Source organism: Telmatherina bonti (assembly GCF_933228915.1).
Source record: "Telmatherina bonti genome assembly, chromosome: 19".
Classification (NCBI taxonomy): domain Eukaryota; kingdom Metazoa; phylum Chordata; class Actinopteri; order Atheriniformes; family Telmatherinidae; genus Telmatherina; species Telmatherina bonti.
Window position 1 is genome coordinate 6,304,296 of NC_136617.1, and position 18,912 is coordinate 6,323,207.

The 18,912-nt window shown below is 45.6% G+C and overlaps 1 protein-coding gene across 7 annotated transcripts in view; it reads right to left on the bottom strand.

Annotated features, from left to right (window-relative positions):
* Window positions 1-18,912, bottom strand: part of pleca (plectin a) — a 131,271-nt gene that overhangs the window by 26,856 nt on the left and 85,503 nt on the right. For all 7 annotated transcript variants that reach the window (XM_079258655.1, XM_079258654.1, XM_079258653.1 and 4 more), the window contains 9 exons: window positions 14,853-15,019; window positions 10,554-10,669; window positions 9,240-9,346; window positions 7,792-7,911; window positions 5,335-5,430; window positions 5,124-5,251; window positions 4,571-4,664; window positions 1,073-1,227; window positions 664-1,000 (listed from right to left, as the gene is read on the bottom strand). In XM_079258655.1, the coding sequence (XP_079114781.1) occupies window positions 664-1,000; window positions 1,073-1,227; window positions 4,571-4,664; window positions 5,124-5,251; window positions 5,335-5,430; window positions 7,792-7,911; window positions 9,240-9,346; window positions 10,554-10,669; window positions 14,853-15,019 (1,320 nt within the window). The remainder of the gene's footprint in view (window positions 1-663; window positions 1,001-1,072; window positions 1,228-4,570; window positions 4,665-5,123; window positions 5,252-5,334; window positions 5,431-7,791; window positions 7,912-9,239; window positions 9,347-10,553; window positions 10,670-14,852; window positions 15,020-18,912) is intronic.

The window sequence follows — 18,912 nt, forward strand, 5'->3', positions numbered from 1 at the left end:
CTTATATTAAAAAAAAACCATATTATTAATATAAAGTTCATCTCATCAAAGCCTCTGGAATAGAAACCAGATAAACACAAGAAGAAGGAATTTTATTATCTTTCACTGGAACCTGTTCAGATGAACACAGAGCTGCTTTTTCGACCAATCAGGTGAGACTGGATGATTTCTCAGGACACACCTGATGATCTCTCACAGGTTGGAAAACACTGACGTAAAGTAATGAATGATGCTGTAAAGCAGCGGTGTCCAAGTCAGGTCCTGGAGATCTTCCATCCTGCAGCTTTTAGATGCATCCCTGCTCCAACGACCTGGATGTGTCGTCAGCAGAGCAGAGAGAATTCAGCTGCATGGTTCAGGTGTGTTGGACACATCTGGACACCTTGACCTGGACACCTCGGCTGTACGATGGGAGGGGATTTTAACGCCGTAATGTCTTCCTTCAGGACGTGTCTGGACTAAGCTTCACCTCGGAGGATGAAAAGATTTGGACTGGTCTCGTTTCTCAGCATCGTATTGAAGGTAGAAAGGTTTTTGTTTAGGTCTGAGTGAGCCCTCTTCCTGAAATGAACTATCTTTGGTTCTACTTCTGGGTTTTATGGGTGTTTCTCAGATAAATAAGTGATGAGTGTGTTTTGGCCTCATGTGGAAGCATGCGGGTACCTCGTCGGCCTTGGCTCGCTCTATCTTGGAGCGGAACTCCTCCACAGACTGGTGCAGGCCTCGGTGGCTGCCCAGCTGGGACTCCACGTTGGGCAGGTCCGAGCCCCACTCCCCCTCGTCCACCCGCCGCTGGTTCTCCTCCACCCAGCCCAGCAGGTCGTGGACGTAGCGCAGGGTGACCTCGTCCAGCTCCGGCCGGCCCCTGGAGGCGGCCTGCTGCAGGACCTGGACGCTGTGGACCTGGGTCATGGGGATCTGCGTGGCGGTCACGCCGGACTTCAGCCGCAGGTTGTACTCGCTGCGGAGGTTTACCAGCCTCTCGTGGAGACGATAGACTCTGCAGACGGAGGAAGAAAGTCAGAGCTTCGAAGCATGGCCTTCAGGAAGGACGTAGCTCGGCTTACGGCACCTGCGGTACATCTGCTCAGCTTGGAGGTGGCGGCCATCTTTCAGCAGCTGCACGTCGTTGAAGAGGAAGCGGATCATTCCCTCAGACTTCTCCAGATCCGCCTCCACCTCGGCCGCGTGCTGAGCAGGTTTCCCAGAACTCATCGTCCTCACGTCCTACAAGGAGGAAGAAAAGCTGCGTCAGTCACCGAGGCTCGTGGAGCCGCTGTTGAAGGTGAAGAACCAGGACTGGTCAGAACACGCCGAGGTGGAGGAATCAGAAGGTTTCTGACGGAAGACGAAGCTAAAAACTACTAGTTTTTCACTTTGCTGGAAAACTTCACTGCTGTAAACCCCTCAGTAAGAAACGTCGCCATTGGCCGTCCCAAAACCTGCTAAATGATGTCATCGTGTAATTTGCATAATCAGCGTGGTGCATATAAAAGTAACGCAAGCTGCAGCCGGGAGGAATGATGCCGAGTGAGAGGAAATATGGAGTTTTATCAGGACTTTAGTTTTATTAACTGGTTTTCAGTCTGCAACAAGTTCCAGGCTGTTGTCACACTTTTCACAAAGAGACATGGGGTACGGTTACATGGTGTTTTATAAGTTGGAATGAAATAATTCTCCTCCGTATGGAGGTTTACATGCAACACGCCTTAATTCCTCTTCAGAGCGGCGGGTTGGGAAGGGTTCTGATTAGACAGAGGGTGCACGTGACGTATGACGTATACCGGAAATAAACAAAGTTGTCTCCCTGCTTCTCGTTTTTTCAGTCGTAACTTGTAAAAACTACATAATAAGTTCCAGTTTTACTGCTATTTTATAATGAAAGTGAAGTAGCAGCTCGACACCAGCATACTACTTCACTTTCTGCAGCAACTGAGAAGGAGAAGAAAGATAGACCACCGAACACAGGAGGCAAAACAAGGCGCGTCATCGGGACAGGACAAGGTAACGAGCATGCTCAGAATGACCGGAGTTAACTTAGAGCGGAATGAAGGTTTACATGACAGAGGAATTAAATAGTTCGGGATTAAAACACAAATAAAGATGAAGTCCAATAGGAATAAAACTGTTTACATGGTGGGTTTTAATCAGTTTAAAGCAGAATGAACTTTTATTCAGAGTTAAACAGGAATTAAAACGTCTATGTAAACACCCAGATTAAGATGTGACGGTAAACCACATCGGATCAGATTGTGACGATGACAATCTGATCCGGCTGCAGCTGGGCCGGATGCTGCGTGAGGACCGAGCCTCTTCCGAGCGGTGTCCATTTAGTCAACGATGACAAAACGATTCCGTTTCGAAGCTTTTTCTTCTTGTTGACGATAACGAGGCGGTGAAGAGAGAAACATTTGCTGAGTGTTCGCTGGTGAAACTGGATAAAAATGGTGTCAGACGTTCAAAATGTGCAACATTTCTGCCTTTTGTTGCTCGTCATCTGACTGTCGAAAGCTAAGAAGTACCAGCAACGCTGCACGTCATCTGTTTGGCCACGCCCACACCTGTATGCATGCTGCTCACATGCTGCAGAACACACCTGCGCTCACTAGTTTCACACACATGCAACAGAGTTTATTACTTCACTGATGGATGATGGAGCATCGTCAACAGCTCAGGGTCGGAAACAGACATATTTTCAGATTAATCCATCAGGAAAGAAACGGGCAGATGGAGTTAAATCTGTCTGCAAACTAGTGGAAAGAATCCCAGAAATCTGATCACCTATCAATATTTACTCTGGTTTTAGAGCCTGGAGAGGAAGAACAGGAAGCCATCTGCTCTCTGACTGAACAGCTAGATTAGTCATCATCCAATCAGAAGACGGCAAAGAGAAAAGGATGAAATTCGTGTCGGGCTTCATGCAGTTTCGTGCTTCGCGTCTCTGAACAGGATGTTTACGGAAAAACTTCTACTTTTTCCCACAAATAAACCTCCTTTTTACAACCATGCAAATCCTTTTCTGCACGTTTCGGGTAGATTTTATTTGCAGGACGACAAAAGTTCATTTACAAATCTACACTAAAAACATTCATTTAAAGCTGCAAATCATTCATGACTTTATATTGAGCCCCGACATACAGGGACTCCAGTTTTTAATACTTACTGACGTAAATTAGTTCGTTAAAAGAATAATTGTTTTATTAAAACTGAATAAACTTCTGCTAAAAGCTTTGGGAGTTTTCGTTGAGTAAAACTGAAATAAAAAGTAGCTTCATAAAAAACTGATGAGTTTACAGTCACATGTAGAAATAACTGAAACGTGACTAAAAGTCAAATATTTTCGTTCAAAATCACAAATAAAACTAAGACAGCTGCTGGAAACAAGAAAATGGAGGTGCCAGAAGTCAACTATATGTGCTACATGCTACATGCTACGTGCTACATGCTACTAATACCTGCTATCTGCTACATGCTACATGCTACCTGCTACATGTTACCTGCTACATGCTACGTGCTACCTGCTACATGCTACCTGCTACATGCTACGTGCTACCTGCTACATGCTACCTGCTACATGTTACCTGCTACATGCTACGTGCTACCTGCTACATGCTACCTGCTACATGTTACCTGCTACATGCTACGTGCTACCTGCTACGTGCTACATGCTACGTGCTACCTGCTACGTGCTACATGCTACGTGCTACATGCTACTTGCTACCTGCTACGTACTACCTGCTACATGCTACGTGCTACCTGCTACATGCTACGTGCTAGCTGTTACACGCTACGTGCTACCTGCTACATGCTACCTGCTACGTGCTACTTTCTACATGCTACTTGCTACGTGCTACTTGCTACATGCTACTTGCTACGTGCTACATGGTACTTGCTATGTGCTACATGCTACATGCTACCTGCTACTTCCTATGTGCTACATGCTACATGCTATGTGCTACATGCTACGTGCTACCTGCTACATGCTACGTGCTACTTTCTACTTGCTATGTGCTACTTGCTACTTGCTACGTGCTACATGGTACTTGCTATGTGCTACATGCTACATGCTACCTGCTACTTGCTATGTGCTACATGCTACGTGCTACATGCTATGTGCTACATGCTACGTGCTACCTGCTTCATGCTATGTGCTTTCTCCAAAAGTCTCTATAAACTGCAGAAAAAGACGCTTGATTTGTCACGAGCAGCCTCGTGTTTAAAATGTCGCTAAACGTGTCTGAAAACTGGCTAAATTCAGAGCCACAGTAGCAACACTGCTGCCCTCTAGAGGATAAAAACCACAGCAGTATAAAGGGCCGGTATGTCCGTCCATCTTTCTTCACCGCTTCGTTCAATTCCGGGTCTCCGGGAGCAGGAGCCGAGTGTGGGAGCATGAGGGCAGCTAGATTAGGAAAATATCTCCACCGATTCATAACCGTTTATACATGTGGAGATACTGTCCCTATAAACACCCCCTCCCCCCCAAACCCCCGCAGACGTTTTCATGCAGATGTTTGCAGAAGATTTTTCATGCACAGGAAGCTGGATAGAAACAGAGTTAGTGTCTCACCGACTGCAGCAGCGTCTCCACCTGGTTGAGCTGCTCCTCACACACCCCCGACTCCATCTGGACTTTACTGACAATCCTCTGGAGACGCTCCAGCCTGCAGGGGAGGGGGGGAGGGAGGGGTCAGAGGTCAGAAAGCCACATCAAACCTGCACGGCTCGGGTGTGTGAGGTAAACCATGCACTCACTCCGTCCTGCTGCGGAATAAGAACTGATATCCCTGATGCATGAAAGCCATGATGTGATCTCGCTGCCCTCTCAGATCACAACTTTCTAAAGTCCTGCTGAGGCTCCAGAGCTACGCCCTGCCGAGCATGTGATGCACAATATGTTTGAGTGACTATCAGAGGACCTTTTCACTGTGAAGACTGTTGCCATGACGACGCAGCCATCATGTGTTTCCTTTAATTTCATCTTTCTTTCCTACCCTGCGAAGCAAACTGCTCAGCATGTTGTTACCAGTGTGGATTTCATCGTCAGGAAATGAGTCATCCTCATGGTGCTTTGTGGTTCCTTTGCTTTGGCAACAGAAATCATGTGATGAGGTTCACTTCACCTCTCAAACTCCGTCCTGAGGAGACGCTCGCGTTCCAGGATGGCGACGTGCAGGCGGCCCCACTCCTTCTCCACGTCGAAGGGATGGTAACCGGGAGGGACCTTGACCTGACCGGCCTGGACTGCACCCTGCACGGCGAAACAGCACACATCCCGCCACTTCTTCCATTTCTCATCAACCAAACCGTCAATCATCTGGAGAGAAAACGCACCTCAAAAGACTTGAAGATGTGTTTGGAGCGGTTCTTGTCCGCCTCTTTAGCGGGAAGCTCCGTCTCTTTAAACTTCAGGAACTGACGCCAAAGAATCTGCAGAGTTAAAGAAGAAAGATGAGTTACTTCATCGTCATGCAGAGGTCGTTACACTAAAAACCTTCTGCTTCCATCAGCGATTCGGCTCAATCTAACCTCATTTAACCAGCAGGTTGGCACTGATGTCGCCGCGTTTGTGTCAGTTTATACCAGAGACCGTATATGTAAGATGGACGGAGCCTCCAGCGGTAAAAAGTAAAGCCTATGCTTATGAGCCAAAAACTGCAGTTCCCCCTTCATCCACTAGGGGCTGCAAAACAGAGCAAATCTCCATAGACTCCCATGTTAAAAAGACCAACTTCACAACAGAAATAAACATGTTTACAGCAGGAAAAAACATGTTTACAGCAGAAATAAACATGTTTACAGCAGTAATAAACATGTTTACAGCGGAAATAAACATGTTTACAGCAGAAATAAACATGTTTACAGCAGGAATAAACATGTTTACAGCAGTAATAAACATGTTTACAGCGGAAATAAACATGTTTACAGCAGAAATAAACATGTTTACAGCGGGAACAAACATGTTTACAGCGGAAATAAACATGTTTACAACAGAAATAAACATGTTTACAGCAGGAATAAACATGTTTACAGCGGAAATAAACATGTTTACAGCAGAAATAAACATGTTTACAGCAGGAATAAACATGTTTACAGCAGGAATAAACATATTTACAGCAGAAATAAACATGTTTACAGCAGGAATAAACATGTTTACAGCAGAAATAAACATGTTTACAGCAGGAATAAACATGTTTACAGCAGTAATAAACGTGTTTACAGCGGGAACAAACATGTTTACAGCGGAAATAAACATGTTTACAACAGAAATAAACATGTTTACAGCAGGAATAAACATGTTTACAGCAGGAATAAACATGTTTACAGCAGAAATAAACATGTTTACAGCCTGGTACAAAAATCCATCTCAGGTTTACCTTCATGACAACTGTGTGGGAGGTGTGAATGTTTTTCTAAACCTCTCCAGCATCTCTGCGCCATATTTTTGCCTGACATATTTGTTGTCAAGGGAGACATGTCCTGCTCTCAGGCTGCTCTTGATATTCTAAATATTTTATTGAAATCATCACCGGACTTGATATGGCAGCGCTGGACTGGACGAGAAAAGATGAAAGAAAAAAAGAAGAAAGAGAAAAGAAAAAGAAAGAAGAGAAAAGAGCGTGTCTAAGCTGCTAAAAAACAAACAAACGGTATTTGCAAAAACATTAAAAACTACGACAGTATTACAGTACAATAAGATATAGAAAGTGGAGTATTAACAATATGCAAAGAAAAAAAGTAAACGCACACACAGCCGTTATCGGACATACCTGCAGATTAACATCTGCAACATTTAGCAGGAAGTGGGTGGAAAGATGAACACTTGCGGGTATGCACATGCAACCTGTGGAGATGCCATCAGCGATCAACTGAGTGCTAGTGAGGGCAACGACCACGGCCCGAAGCGTTGGGGAGGACCCCAAAGCCCCCAGGGCCCAGCAGGCCCACCGAACACAGAGTCTAGGCAGCCAAAGCAGAGAGCGCTGCCGTCCCCGAGCCCAGAGCAAAGGAAGCCCCCAGGCACGACGGGGCAGGGGCACCGAGTAGCACAGGGCAACGGCGAGCAGGCCCGGTGGGCACTGGGCCGGACGGAGAGCCAGCACCCCACAGGCCCCAGGGCCTCCCATACCCCCCCGTGGCACAGCCCCAACCACGACCCAGTGGGACCCGCCAGCCCAGAGCAAAACCACCGCAGGCCGGCGCTACAACGATACCAGGAGCGGAAACCCCACGGACACCTCCTTTACCCATATTTGTATTTTCCAGGAGAGACGACACGCATGCCCCTGCCAAGATGGTGATGGTAGGAACCGCCCACCGAGCTTCAATTCAGCTCTTCAGAAACCTACGGGTGACGTCACGGAGGCTCCGCCCATCTTTTATATCCAGTCTGTGGTCTCAACAGTCGTCAGTCAGTTGTTGAATCAATCAAAATGTTTACATAACAGAAAAAAAGATAAAAGAGAGACGATTTCAAACCAAATCTGAAATTATGTGGGAGGAATCTGTAACGCCCGTCTCCGTCCAATAAAATCCACGTAAGCTGGTGGAAATTAGACGGGAAACGGCTCCTAAAGGATTCTGGGAAATGGAGTTTTTATGTTTTATCCTGGTGGATCGAGGTTTTTCAGGCAAAGGTTGGCACTTTCATGGAGAGATATTGTTTGAGTAGTGGCGATATTTTATATTTAGCCGAGATTCTGGACTTTTAGCGGTTACCACGCGTCTACATCTACGTTGCAGACCTGACTCTCCGTGAAGTTAAGAGGCAGACAGTGTGACTGGAATCACCTCGATCTCCTCGTAGCTGGTGGGAAACTTCCTCTCCTCGAAGACCAGGATGTGGTGTCTGATCCACTGCAGCAGCATGGTCACCACCTCGTAGTACTCCTGCCAGCGCAGCTCCAGCTCCTGAAGATGTTCCACAGACACACAACAGAATGTCAATCGATAATTTAACATCAACCTTCCTGATTTCCTCCCAGAGTTTCCAGTTCGCAGAGGAATGAACAGGATCTGGTTCTGGGTCTCCAGCTGGACTGAGTTGTTGTGATGGTTTCAGTTTCTGGATGACTCTTTTATACCCAATCTTGGCACCCTCACCTGTCAAAACTCATTCTGCATTTTATTATGAAAATATTCATATTTTAAAACTAAATTTCAGCCTTCAGACAGAAACCATGTCGCAGGTTAAACATGTTGCGCTTGTTCCACCGAACTGGAAACCATCGTGCTGCTGTGCTGGAGTTGATGGAACCTGCGTGAAGGACGAAGAGTTGACGTCGTCTTCTGCATCAACCCGAAACTTTCTGATCGTGTCGTCTGATCCCGCCGAACGTACGAAACATCCAAGCAGCTTCATGGCGGACTTTCCCAACAGAGCTCAGGAACAGGAAGATGGCCGTCCTTCCTGGTTCTGGTCCAGATGGAGGTTTTCCTTCCCGGTGCTGGTCCTGATGGAGGTTTTTCTTCCTGGTTCTGGTCCTGATGGAGGTTTTCCTTCCCGGTTCTGGTCCTGATGGAGGTTTTTCTTCCTGGTTCTGGTTCTGATGGAGGTTTTCCTTCCTGGTTCTGGTCCTGATGGAGGTTTTTCTTCCTGGTTCTGGTCCAGATGGAGGTTTTCCTTCCTGGTTCTGGTCCTGATGGAGGTTTTTCTTCCTGGTTCTGGTTCTGATGGAGGTTTTCCTTCCTGGTTCTGGTCCTGATGGAGGTTTTCCTTCCTGGTTCTGGTCCCGATGGAGGTTTTCCTTCCTGGTTCTGGTCCTGATGGAGGTTTTCCTTCCTGGTTCTGGTCCTGATGGAGGTTTTCCTCCCTGGTTCTGGTCCAGATGGAGGTTTTTCTTCCTGGTTCTGGTCCAGATGGAGGTTTTCCTTCCTGGTTCTGGTCCAGATGGAGGTTTTTCTTCCTGGTTCTGGTCCAGATGGAGGTTTTTCTTCCTGGTTCTGGTCCAGATGGAGGTTTTTCTTCCTGGTTCTGGTCCTGATGGAGGTTTTCCTTCCTGGTTCTGGTCCAGATGGAGGTTTTCCTTCCTGGTTCTGGTCCTGATGGAGGTTTTTCTTCCTGGTTCTGGTCCTGATGGAGGTTTTCCTTCCCGGTGCTGGTCCAGATGGAGGTTTTCGTTCCTGGTTCTGGTCCCGATGGAGGTTTTAACTGGACTAACTGGATCATGTACCGGACTGAACTGCATCCGGATAAAACTGATTCAAACTGACTTTTTAAAATAAAGAGGAAGACTCACGTTGGCTTTGACTCCATCCTGGACGTCCGGTACTCGGGGCATGGCATCGTACAGCGAGGACACATAGGTGATGATGGATTTCTCATCTGGATGCGGGACGTCCACGTCTACAGAGACCATGAGGAAGAAAACGGCGTTATTATCCTTCATATTGAAATTTCATGAGCAAAATTTACAGAATTTCATTTTTATTCTTTACTTTATGAAACAAACAAAACATCTAAACTGGAAGAACTGGGAGGATTCAGCTGAGACTAATTTTAGAGAATCAGAAAAGCACCAAACCAGTTCTTCCATGTGAAACACATGTTAATGTGCATTTGGAACGTTTTTATGTAATTCACATAGAAAACATGTGAATCGAATATAAATACATTTGGCTGATGTGAGAACCATGAAAACATGTCAGTCACATGTGGATCGCATGGGATTTACGCGTTTCTCAAAAACACATAAATAGTTTGCAGTTCACATGTGAATAATGTGCTTGACAAATGTGAATCGAATGGGATTTATATGCAGTGCACATGTGAAGCGCATGTCTGACAAATGATTCACGTGTTTTTCATAACCATTAAAACTACGTCTTTGACACATTAATCATACTTTTAATTTACATGTGGTGCTCATGTGAATCACATTCATCACGTGTAAACCATATTGTAATCCATGATATTCACATGATCATTACACATGGATCACATGAAGTTGTTCCAAAACCACAGGTTTTTCACAAGGTTCACATGTTCATCACATGTGAATCACGTGAAATCTTTCAAATAGCACACGTTTGCACGTTCACATGCTCATCACATGTGAATTACATGTTTTATTCATGATTCACACGTAAACAATATTGTAATCCATGTTATTCACTCGTTCATCAGGCAATGAACATGTTCATCACATGTGAATCACATGAAATCTTTCCAATACCACATGTTTGCACATGTGAATCACATGTTTTCTACACGAATCACATGTAAACCAGATTGTAAGCCACATTATTCACATGTTCATCATGCGATTCACATGTTCATCACATGTGAACCATGCATTCGATACATAATTACCATATAAACCATATTGTAATCCACATGTGGTTCACATGGTCATCACATGTGAATCACATGAAATCGTTCCAGCATCAGACATTTATGCACATGTGTGTATATATATGTGAACATGTGTTGTACACATGGTTTCCCTGTCAGCATTACTTCCTTTAAACGTTCAGTTTACCTTCACCAGCGTTTGTAAACGTTTAACCAATAGGACGGCAGGATTTTCTGCTCAGATTATTCTGATATTCACCTTCGGGGTCCAGCAGTCTGGTGACGCCCAGTTCTCTCTCGGCCACGCTGAAGGCCTGCTCCAGGTTCTCCTGGTTGGTCTGCCGGTACACCTGACCCATGTCGACCAGAGTCGGCCTGCAGGGAGCAAACAGGAGGTGATGCACCGCTACGTGATCACAGAGCAGCCATTAATGCACGAGGATGGAGCTTTCCCAACAAAACGCGTCAAAACAGCGAAACATTAAACATCAGGCCTCATCTTCAGGTGACTTGTTTAGTTAAAAACAACTAATATTTGATCTCCTGAAAACAGACAAAATAAATCCCAACAGTGTTATGATCAGGCCGTTTCTTCCAGCAAGCTAATAAAAGAAGCCAGATGTCGCTTCAGGGCAGGTTTATCGTCTTTCTGATGAAGAAAAACACGACTCGCTGCTCCAGAGGATTAATTCCCAAATGACATTATAAACACAGCGAGACGGACACTTTGCCAGGAAGACGAGCTGCAGACATGCTCCAACAAGCATCTCGTAACTCTTAAAGGATAAAGAAAATGCTTCTCATGCCCAGAAATTCCGCAGATAATGGAGAAAATTCCTAAAACTCCACATTTTCAGGCGTCCGTACACTTGCATGACTGGAAGCCGGGGGTCTCTGCTGGCGCCGCAGGCCCGTCTGAAAGACAGCCGGTCTCTGCTCAGGTGGATGACGGGAGGCCGCGATCCCAATGCGGGGTCTTCGCTCTGGGACCCTCCGCTGGAGCGGGCTCCCAGGCTACGCGAGCTCCGGCACGAGGCGAAGGAGGTCTGGTTGGGGACGTCCTCGCACAACATGATGACCCGGTCCTCCAGGTCGCTGACGGAGCCGGCGGTGCTGCTGGAGGCGCTGTTCAGACGCCTCTTCGAGCTGAACTTTTTCCTCAGCTTGTGCATTCTGCTTTCTGGTGGTAAAACTGAAGAAAGAGTTTAAAAAAGAAGCCGAGGAGACGCTTTAAAAGCAGGATCCATGCCGCCGAGGTCCTCCGCACATCTTCTTTCCCCAGATGGAAGGAATCTGCGGCAGAGCCGACAGCGTAGCTGTGTTTTGCTGTGACCTGCCAAGCCTTCGCTGAACATTCCTCCAGGCCAAACCTTTTCTCAGATTAATGCGATGCAGCCTCACTGTCAGAGAAAACTCCCCTTTTTGGCACAGAACGATCTCAGCTCTGCGGTTATGCAAAGCAACACATGGAGCCATCCAGGAAACAGGCTCAAAGTGCAGCGTTCCAGCATTTAGGCGACCTCCCGAGGGTTTAACAGGCGGCTGGTACTGATCTATTACGGAGGATGATTTTATCAGCTGCAGCCTGTCTGGCTTCACGTTGGTGCAACGGTGAAAGTTCGGAGAACAAAAAGCTGTTTTTCTATTTTATCTCAAATGCAGAGCTTCCTGATTTCTCATCATTAATTGCGATAGTTGTAGCATTAACCCCCAAATCTCCATCCATTTTCTCCCGTTTCTCGTTTTTGCAAGTAGAAGCCGAAGATTTCAGCGCGCAGGATGAACACGTGATAAATAACGATGTTAGCATGAATCACTCATAATACACACTTCCACTACCGTGTCTCACCTGAAGGGTCTTTCGTGCATAAACTGGAATATTCCGAAAATCTCATCCTGTTGCTAAAGATACGATATGATATGTTACGATACAATATGTTACAATACGACATGTTACGATACGACATGTTACGATACAATATGTTACGATAGGATATGTTACGATACCATATGTTATTATACGATATGTTACGATACGACATGTTACGATACGACATGTTACGATACGACATGTTACGATACGATATGTTATGATACGACATGTAACAATACAATATGTTACGATAGGATATGTTACGATACCATATGTTATTATACGATATGTTACGATACGACATGTTACGATACGACATGTTACGATACGACATGTAACAATACAATATGTTACGATAGGATATGTTACGATACCATATGTTATTATACGATATGTTACGATACGACATGTTACGATACGACATGTTACGATACGACATGTGATATGATATGTTACGATACGACATGTTACAATACGACATGTTATGATACGATATGTTACATGTTTGTATGTTTGACCTTGGCTGGCTTGAATGAATTTCCCCTCTGGGATAAATGAAGTATCTTTGATTTGATTTGATATGATTTGTTACGATACGATGGGACACAGTAAAATACGATTTCATGTCATAAGACCGTAATAATTTGATTGCTTTTATTTTTTGATTGATTTTAGATGACTGTAAAAAAAAAATTAAGTTGTCCCTGATGTATGTTTAATCTGGGGATTAGCGGCTGATCAGACTGTAATCACATCAAACAGAAACATGAAGGGTAAATGTTTCTGCTGCTCAGGTGAAGCCGCCGTCAGTCTGCGGAAACATTTGCTTGATTTTGCTCCAAAATATCTAAGATGTTTGATCACTGAGATCAACAAAGCCAGATGTGAATGAGGTCCAAACCGCAGCGTTGACCTGCTTCTCGGTTTGCTTCCAGATGGTTCCTGAAAACTCCCAGTAAAGCAGTACGATCTGTTTCATGTCTTTAATCTGCACATTCTGATTTCTACTCAACCTGCATTGGAGGACATTTGTTCCCATGATGGACTGAAGTGGAATAACCTTCTGGTTTAAAATCTTGAGAGGCTCAGCGAACTCGCTGAGAACAACGTACGTTGTTTATCTTCAGCTCTGCTTCGTCCTGACAAGTCAGTGAAGAGAGTGGATGAAGACATTCCTGCCTCTGAACCAACAGCAATAAATATTAAAAAGAAAAATGACAGAAAAACGTGAAATATGCAGGAGGTCAGAGAGAAGAGTGTAAAATTCATGTCCCGCGGTGATGCAGGGTCCCGAGTCTGGACAGGTTTCAGAAGCAGGAAAGGGACTGAAATTTGTCTAGTTTTTCTCCAGACGATATTTTTCCAATGTTAAAGATAGTTTTGATCAGTTCTGCAGCTTTCTGAAGGTTTTCAGTTTTTCTTTCCACTTAAAGAAGTAACTGTAGTAACTGTTGGGGAGCTAGCCAGGTGAGAAGGCGGTGCCGTGTCTTGGCTCCTCCCCCTTTTTCCACCAACCATTTTCTCTTTCTCGGCTGTTTAGCAGGAGGAGGCAAATAAACCGAGCCGGGTCGGGAAATCCTTCCTGCATTTTCTCAGCCATGTTTGCCTTCTGAGTTTCTTCTTCACTACTTTGTATTTTCATCCTAACATGCTGTTTATATGCAGGGTGTGGCGATCAGGTATGCACTGCTGGAGGGGGAGGAGGGGAGCCGGGAGAAGAAGCTTCAAAATATAAGAAATGAACAACTCTATTTGGGTCGGAACGTTTGGATTGGTCAGAGTTTTTACAGATTTACAGTAAACTGAGGGGTCTAACTATATTTCTTATTGTTCATGATGACAGAATGTATAGACTACTATCAGGACGAGGAACCGCTTCACCCGGAGGAACATGTCTCTGAACAGGAGGACCTGTTGGAGATTTAAGTCTGATTTATGAATCCTTCAGGCGGAAAAATGGCTTCTAACTCAAGGGATGAACCAGAGTTGTGTCGACTTTGCAAAGAACCAGTTTAAACTGGATCTGTACGATCTTTGTTACCAGCAGCCACAAAAACACATCGTTTGTTTCCCTTTCTGTAGTTTTATCTGTGAAAAAAAGAAAGAGCAGACAGTCTGATAGGATTCCTGAAGACCTGAACCAGGACCTGAGATATCCATCTGGACCTTCAGCTGATCCATCTACTGTTGGCTGAAGCCTCAATAGAAACGGTCTCCATGGAAACGGGGCTTCAAGACGCCAGAAAAGGCTGAAGGTCACATGACCCAAGAACTAGACTGAAGATCAGTGGAAACAGGTCCAATGGGGGGACGGATCTTCATCAGAACCTGGACCTCAACGGGTCCAACATAGGGATGGACCCTCCCAAAACCTGGACCTCAACTGGTCCGACAGAGGAACGTATACTCCCCAGAACCCGGACCTCAACATTACTGAAGCAGTGTGGGATCATCTGGACTAAGAACAGAACCAAAGAAGTAAAGAAGAGTTTTGGAAAGTCCTTTTAGGATCCCAGAGAACTAAAATATGATTAAATATATAAATATTCACTTTAAGATCCTTTGAACTGAACCAAGTCTGGTTCTGACTCAGATTCTGGATTTATGTTGTTTCCAGAAATCCCCGTCTGGTGAACGTATAAAAAAACGAGGGGATTTCATAAGTCCTGCGTCATCAGGTCTCACCTGTGTTTGTGGATGATGGCGTTGAAGAGACGGCCGTCTCTCCAGCTCGTGGTGAAGTTGTCGCAGCGCAGACCTTGGTATCCCTCCACCATCCTCTGAGACCAAAGCAGCAGCTTCTCTTTGGCCGTCATGTCGTCTGACTGACCGTTGACCTGAATGTCCGAGATCTGCAAAGAGAGCGGAACACATGATATGATGCAATATGATGTGATATGATGCAATATGAAGCAAAGGGATCCTATATGATGCGACACCAGATCGTACATCACTATAAAATATGATTCTGTACTTTGCAATATGATGTCATACAATCCTATTCATTACAATATGAGACATAGTACAGTGTGATTTGATTTGATGTGACAAGATGCAATACTTTACATTACATTACAATGAAATATGAACCTATATGCTACGATACAATTTGCTACAATGTGATACTATACATTTTATTCTATACGATATAAATTGTTACGATGCGATACTTTACGTTAGATACTATATGATACGATTTGCTACAATGTGATACTGTACATTTAATCCTATACGATACAATTTGCTACGATGCAATACTGTACGTTAGTCCCTTTATGATACAATTTGATACATTGTGATACTGTACGTTTGACCCTATACCATACGATTTGGTACAATGCGATACACTACGTTTAATCCCACACAATACAATTTGCTACAATGTGATACTGTACTTTTATCCTTCATTAAACAATTTGGCACGAGGTGATACTGTACCTTTGATCCTTTACGAAACGATTTTCTACGATGCGATACTGTACGATAAAATGCACCTTCAGTGTCAAACAAAGTCTGGAATTTGTTTTGTGTCACATCGGCAAAATGTTTACGTATAATATTTAAACAGTACACACATGAAAATGCTAATTTGTACACAAATATATAATTGGGCTACTCACACATATCCACACTGGATTTGATAGCCGATATATAAAAAAACAAAAAAAAAACCCAGCAGAAAACATGCTGTCTCGCCCCATAAGACCTGAGGAAACCAACCCTTTCTTTTGTTTTCTTATGGATGGATTTAGTGTGATCCAAACAGCAGCTGATGAAAGAAAACACTCAGAAATGTAAAAAAAAAAAAAGGTTGTTTTTTTAAATATCAACTACTGTGGTTTTATTTTGACACTCAGCTCAGGTTGTGACACAAACAGTTTCTTCAGTCTCTGGCAGCCCGAGCTGGTAAACACAGCGAGGAAAACTAAATACTTTCTATTATCTTTTACATATAAAAACATCAGGTTGTATCATGTTTATTGTTTTCCTTTTTTCAGGGTTGAAGCTCAGATCCTTCAACCAGCCTTCATGGATTCGCTGGTTTGAGTGGAAAGAGAAACTTTCCATTTTAGCTTCTGATTTCTTCCAGATGAGTCACTCTGTGAACCTCAGAGGACTCGCTTCAAGGCCACATGATGCCCATAAAACTCACCGTTTCAGGGCGAGAAACACAAACGCACAGTGGTTTTATGAACACAAAATGAGAAAATATCTGGATTTTATGCTCTAAACTTGAACACTTGGGCGGTCGGTAATGAACGTCGGAGTGTGAAAGGGAAAGTTTGATTAGAGCTGCGAGGCAGAGCTATAAGTCACGTGAAAACAAACAAACAACTGGTTCAGACTATGTTGTTACGGGTGAATCTGTCCCTGAATGCATCAATCAGGCGTCAGAATGGTGCTTTCAGAAAGTCCGTTGTGTTTGTTTTGGTCCTTCGTCAACAGGATGAAGTTCGTTTCTACGGAACTTTACAGAAGCCGTAAAGAAGCAGAAAAGTCCAGAAAAAAAAAGAAGTGAAAGCTTGTTTTGGGGGGAAGGTGGTGATTAATTTACCATCTCTTCCTGGAACAAGTCTGCATTATTTCTGGTGTTTTGGGCGAGTGCGGATGACTCAGAGGGGAACTAATAATTTCATTTTTTTGTTGGCAGGATGGGTGGAGGAGGGAAAAACGAAGGCATTTCTTCCTTCTGCTTTATTTGCCTCCTCAGGAGGGAACCCTTGTTGCCACAGCCGGTATGAAATGACTCAGACGGAACGGAAACACCAGCCTCCTCCCAGCTAGTTTTACCAGCACACAGTCACCTGGGGGGTTCGCGGGAAACCAACCATTGTTAGCTGGATAGTGGCGGACGCGGTGGATTTGTTTTGATGAAATAAAATTCATCAGGTGAGTTTATCCCCTAATAAGTTGGGACAGAGATAAGTCATGATGTCGCAGCCATCACCCCCATGCTACGGCGCAGGGATTAATAGCGTGATATATCAGATGGATCATCCGGCAGCATCCTCTGCATGGAACACTGGGAAACTGTCGAATCTTCAGAAAGAAGCTGGATAAACTGGTTTTTACTGGATTCTGTTCACCAAAGTGAACCTAAATGCCCCAAATTAGCTTCTGTCGTAGAGACGATGCTACGTTCCGACTTTCAGGTTACCAACTGTCGATGTGCCCAAGATCAGGTTCTGTCTTTGTACGGGGGACGGATCAGGTTCTGTCTTTGTACGGGGGACGGATCAGGTTCTGTGACGGTACGGGGGTCGGATCAGGTTCTGTGATGGTACGGGGGACGGATCAGGGTTATGTGATGGTACGGGGGACGGTTCAGGGTTCTGTGACGGTACGGGGGACGGATCAGGTTCTGTGACGGTACGGGGGACGGATCAGGGTTCTGTGACGGTACGGGGGACGGATCAGGGTTATGTGATGGTACGGGGGACGGTTCAGGGTTCTGTGACGGTACGGGGGTCGGATCAGGTTCTGTGACGGTACGGGGGTCGGATCAGGTTCTGTGACGGTACGGGGGTCGGATCAGGTTCTGTGATGGTACGGGGGACGGTTCAGGGTTCTGTGATGGTACGGGGGTCGGATCAGGGTTCTGTGACGGTACGGGGGTCGGATCAGGGTTCTGTGACGGTACGGGGGTCGGATCAGGGTTTTGTGACGTTATGGGGGACGGATCAGGGTTATGTGACGTTATGGGGGACGGATCAGGGTTATGTGATGGTACGGGGGACGGATCAGGGTTATGTGATGGTACGGGGGACGGATCAGGGTTATGTGACGTTATGGGGGACGGATCAGGGTTATGTGACGTTATGGGGGACGGATCAGGGTTATGTGACGTTATGGGGGACGGATCAGGGTTCTGTGACGTTATGGGGGACGGATCAGGGTTATGTGACGTTATGGGGGACGGATCAGGGTTATGTGACGTTATGGGGGACGGATCAGGGTTATGTGACGTTACGGGGGACGGATCAGGGTTCTGTGATGGTAGCGGGTTAGGATCAGGGTTCTGTGACGTTACGGGGGACGGATCAGGGTTATGTGACGTTACGGGGGACGGATCAGGGTTATGTGACGTTATGGGGGACGGATCAGGGTTATGTGACGTTATGGGGGACGGATCATGGTTATGTGACGTTACGGGGGACGGATCAGGGTTCTGTGATGGTAGCGGGTTAGGATCAGGGTTCTGTGACGTTACGGGGGACGGATCAGGGTTATGTGACGTTACGGGGGTCGGAACAGGGTTTTGTGATGGTACGGGGGACGGATCAGGGTTATGTGACGTTATGGGGGACGGATCAGGGTTATGTGACGTTATGGGGGACGGATCAGGGTTATGTGACGTTACGGGGGTCGGAACAGGGTTATGTGACGGTACGGGGGACGGATCAGGGTTATGTGACGTTATGGGGGACGGATCAGGGTTATGTGACGTTATGGGGGACGGATCAGGGTTATGTGACGTTACGGGGGTCGGAACAGGGTTATGTGACGGTACGGGGGACGGATCAGGGTTATGTGACGTTATGGGGGACGGATCAGGGTTATGTGACGTTATGGGGGACGGATCAGGGTTATGTGATGGTACGGGGGACGGATCAGGGTTATGTGATGGTAGCGGGTTAGGATCAGGGTTCTGTGACGTTACGGGGGACGGATCAGGGTTATGTGACGTTATGGGGGACGGATCAGGGTTATGTGACGTTATGGGGGACGGATCAGGGTTATGTGA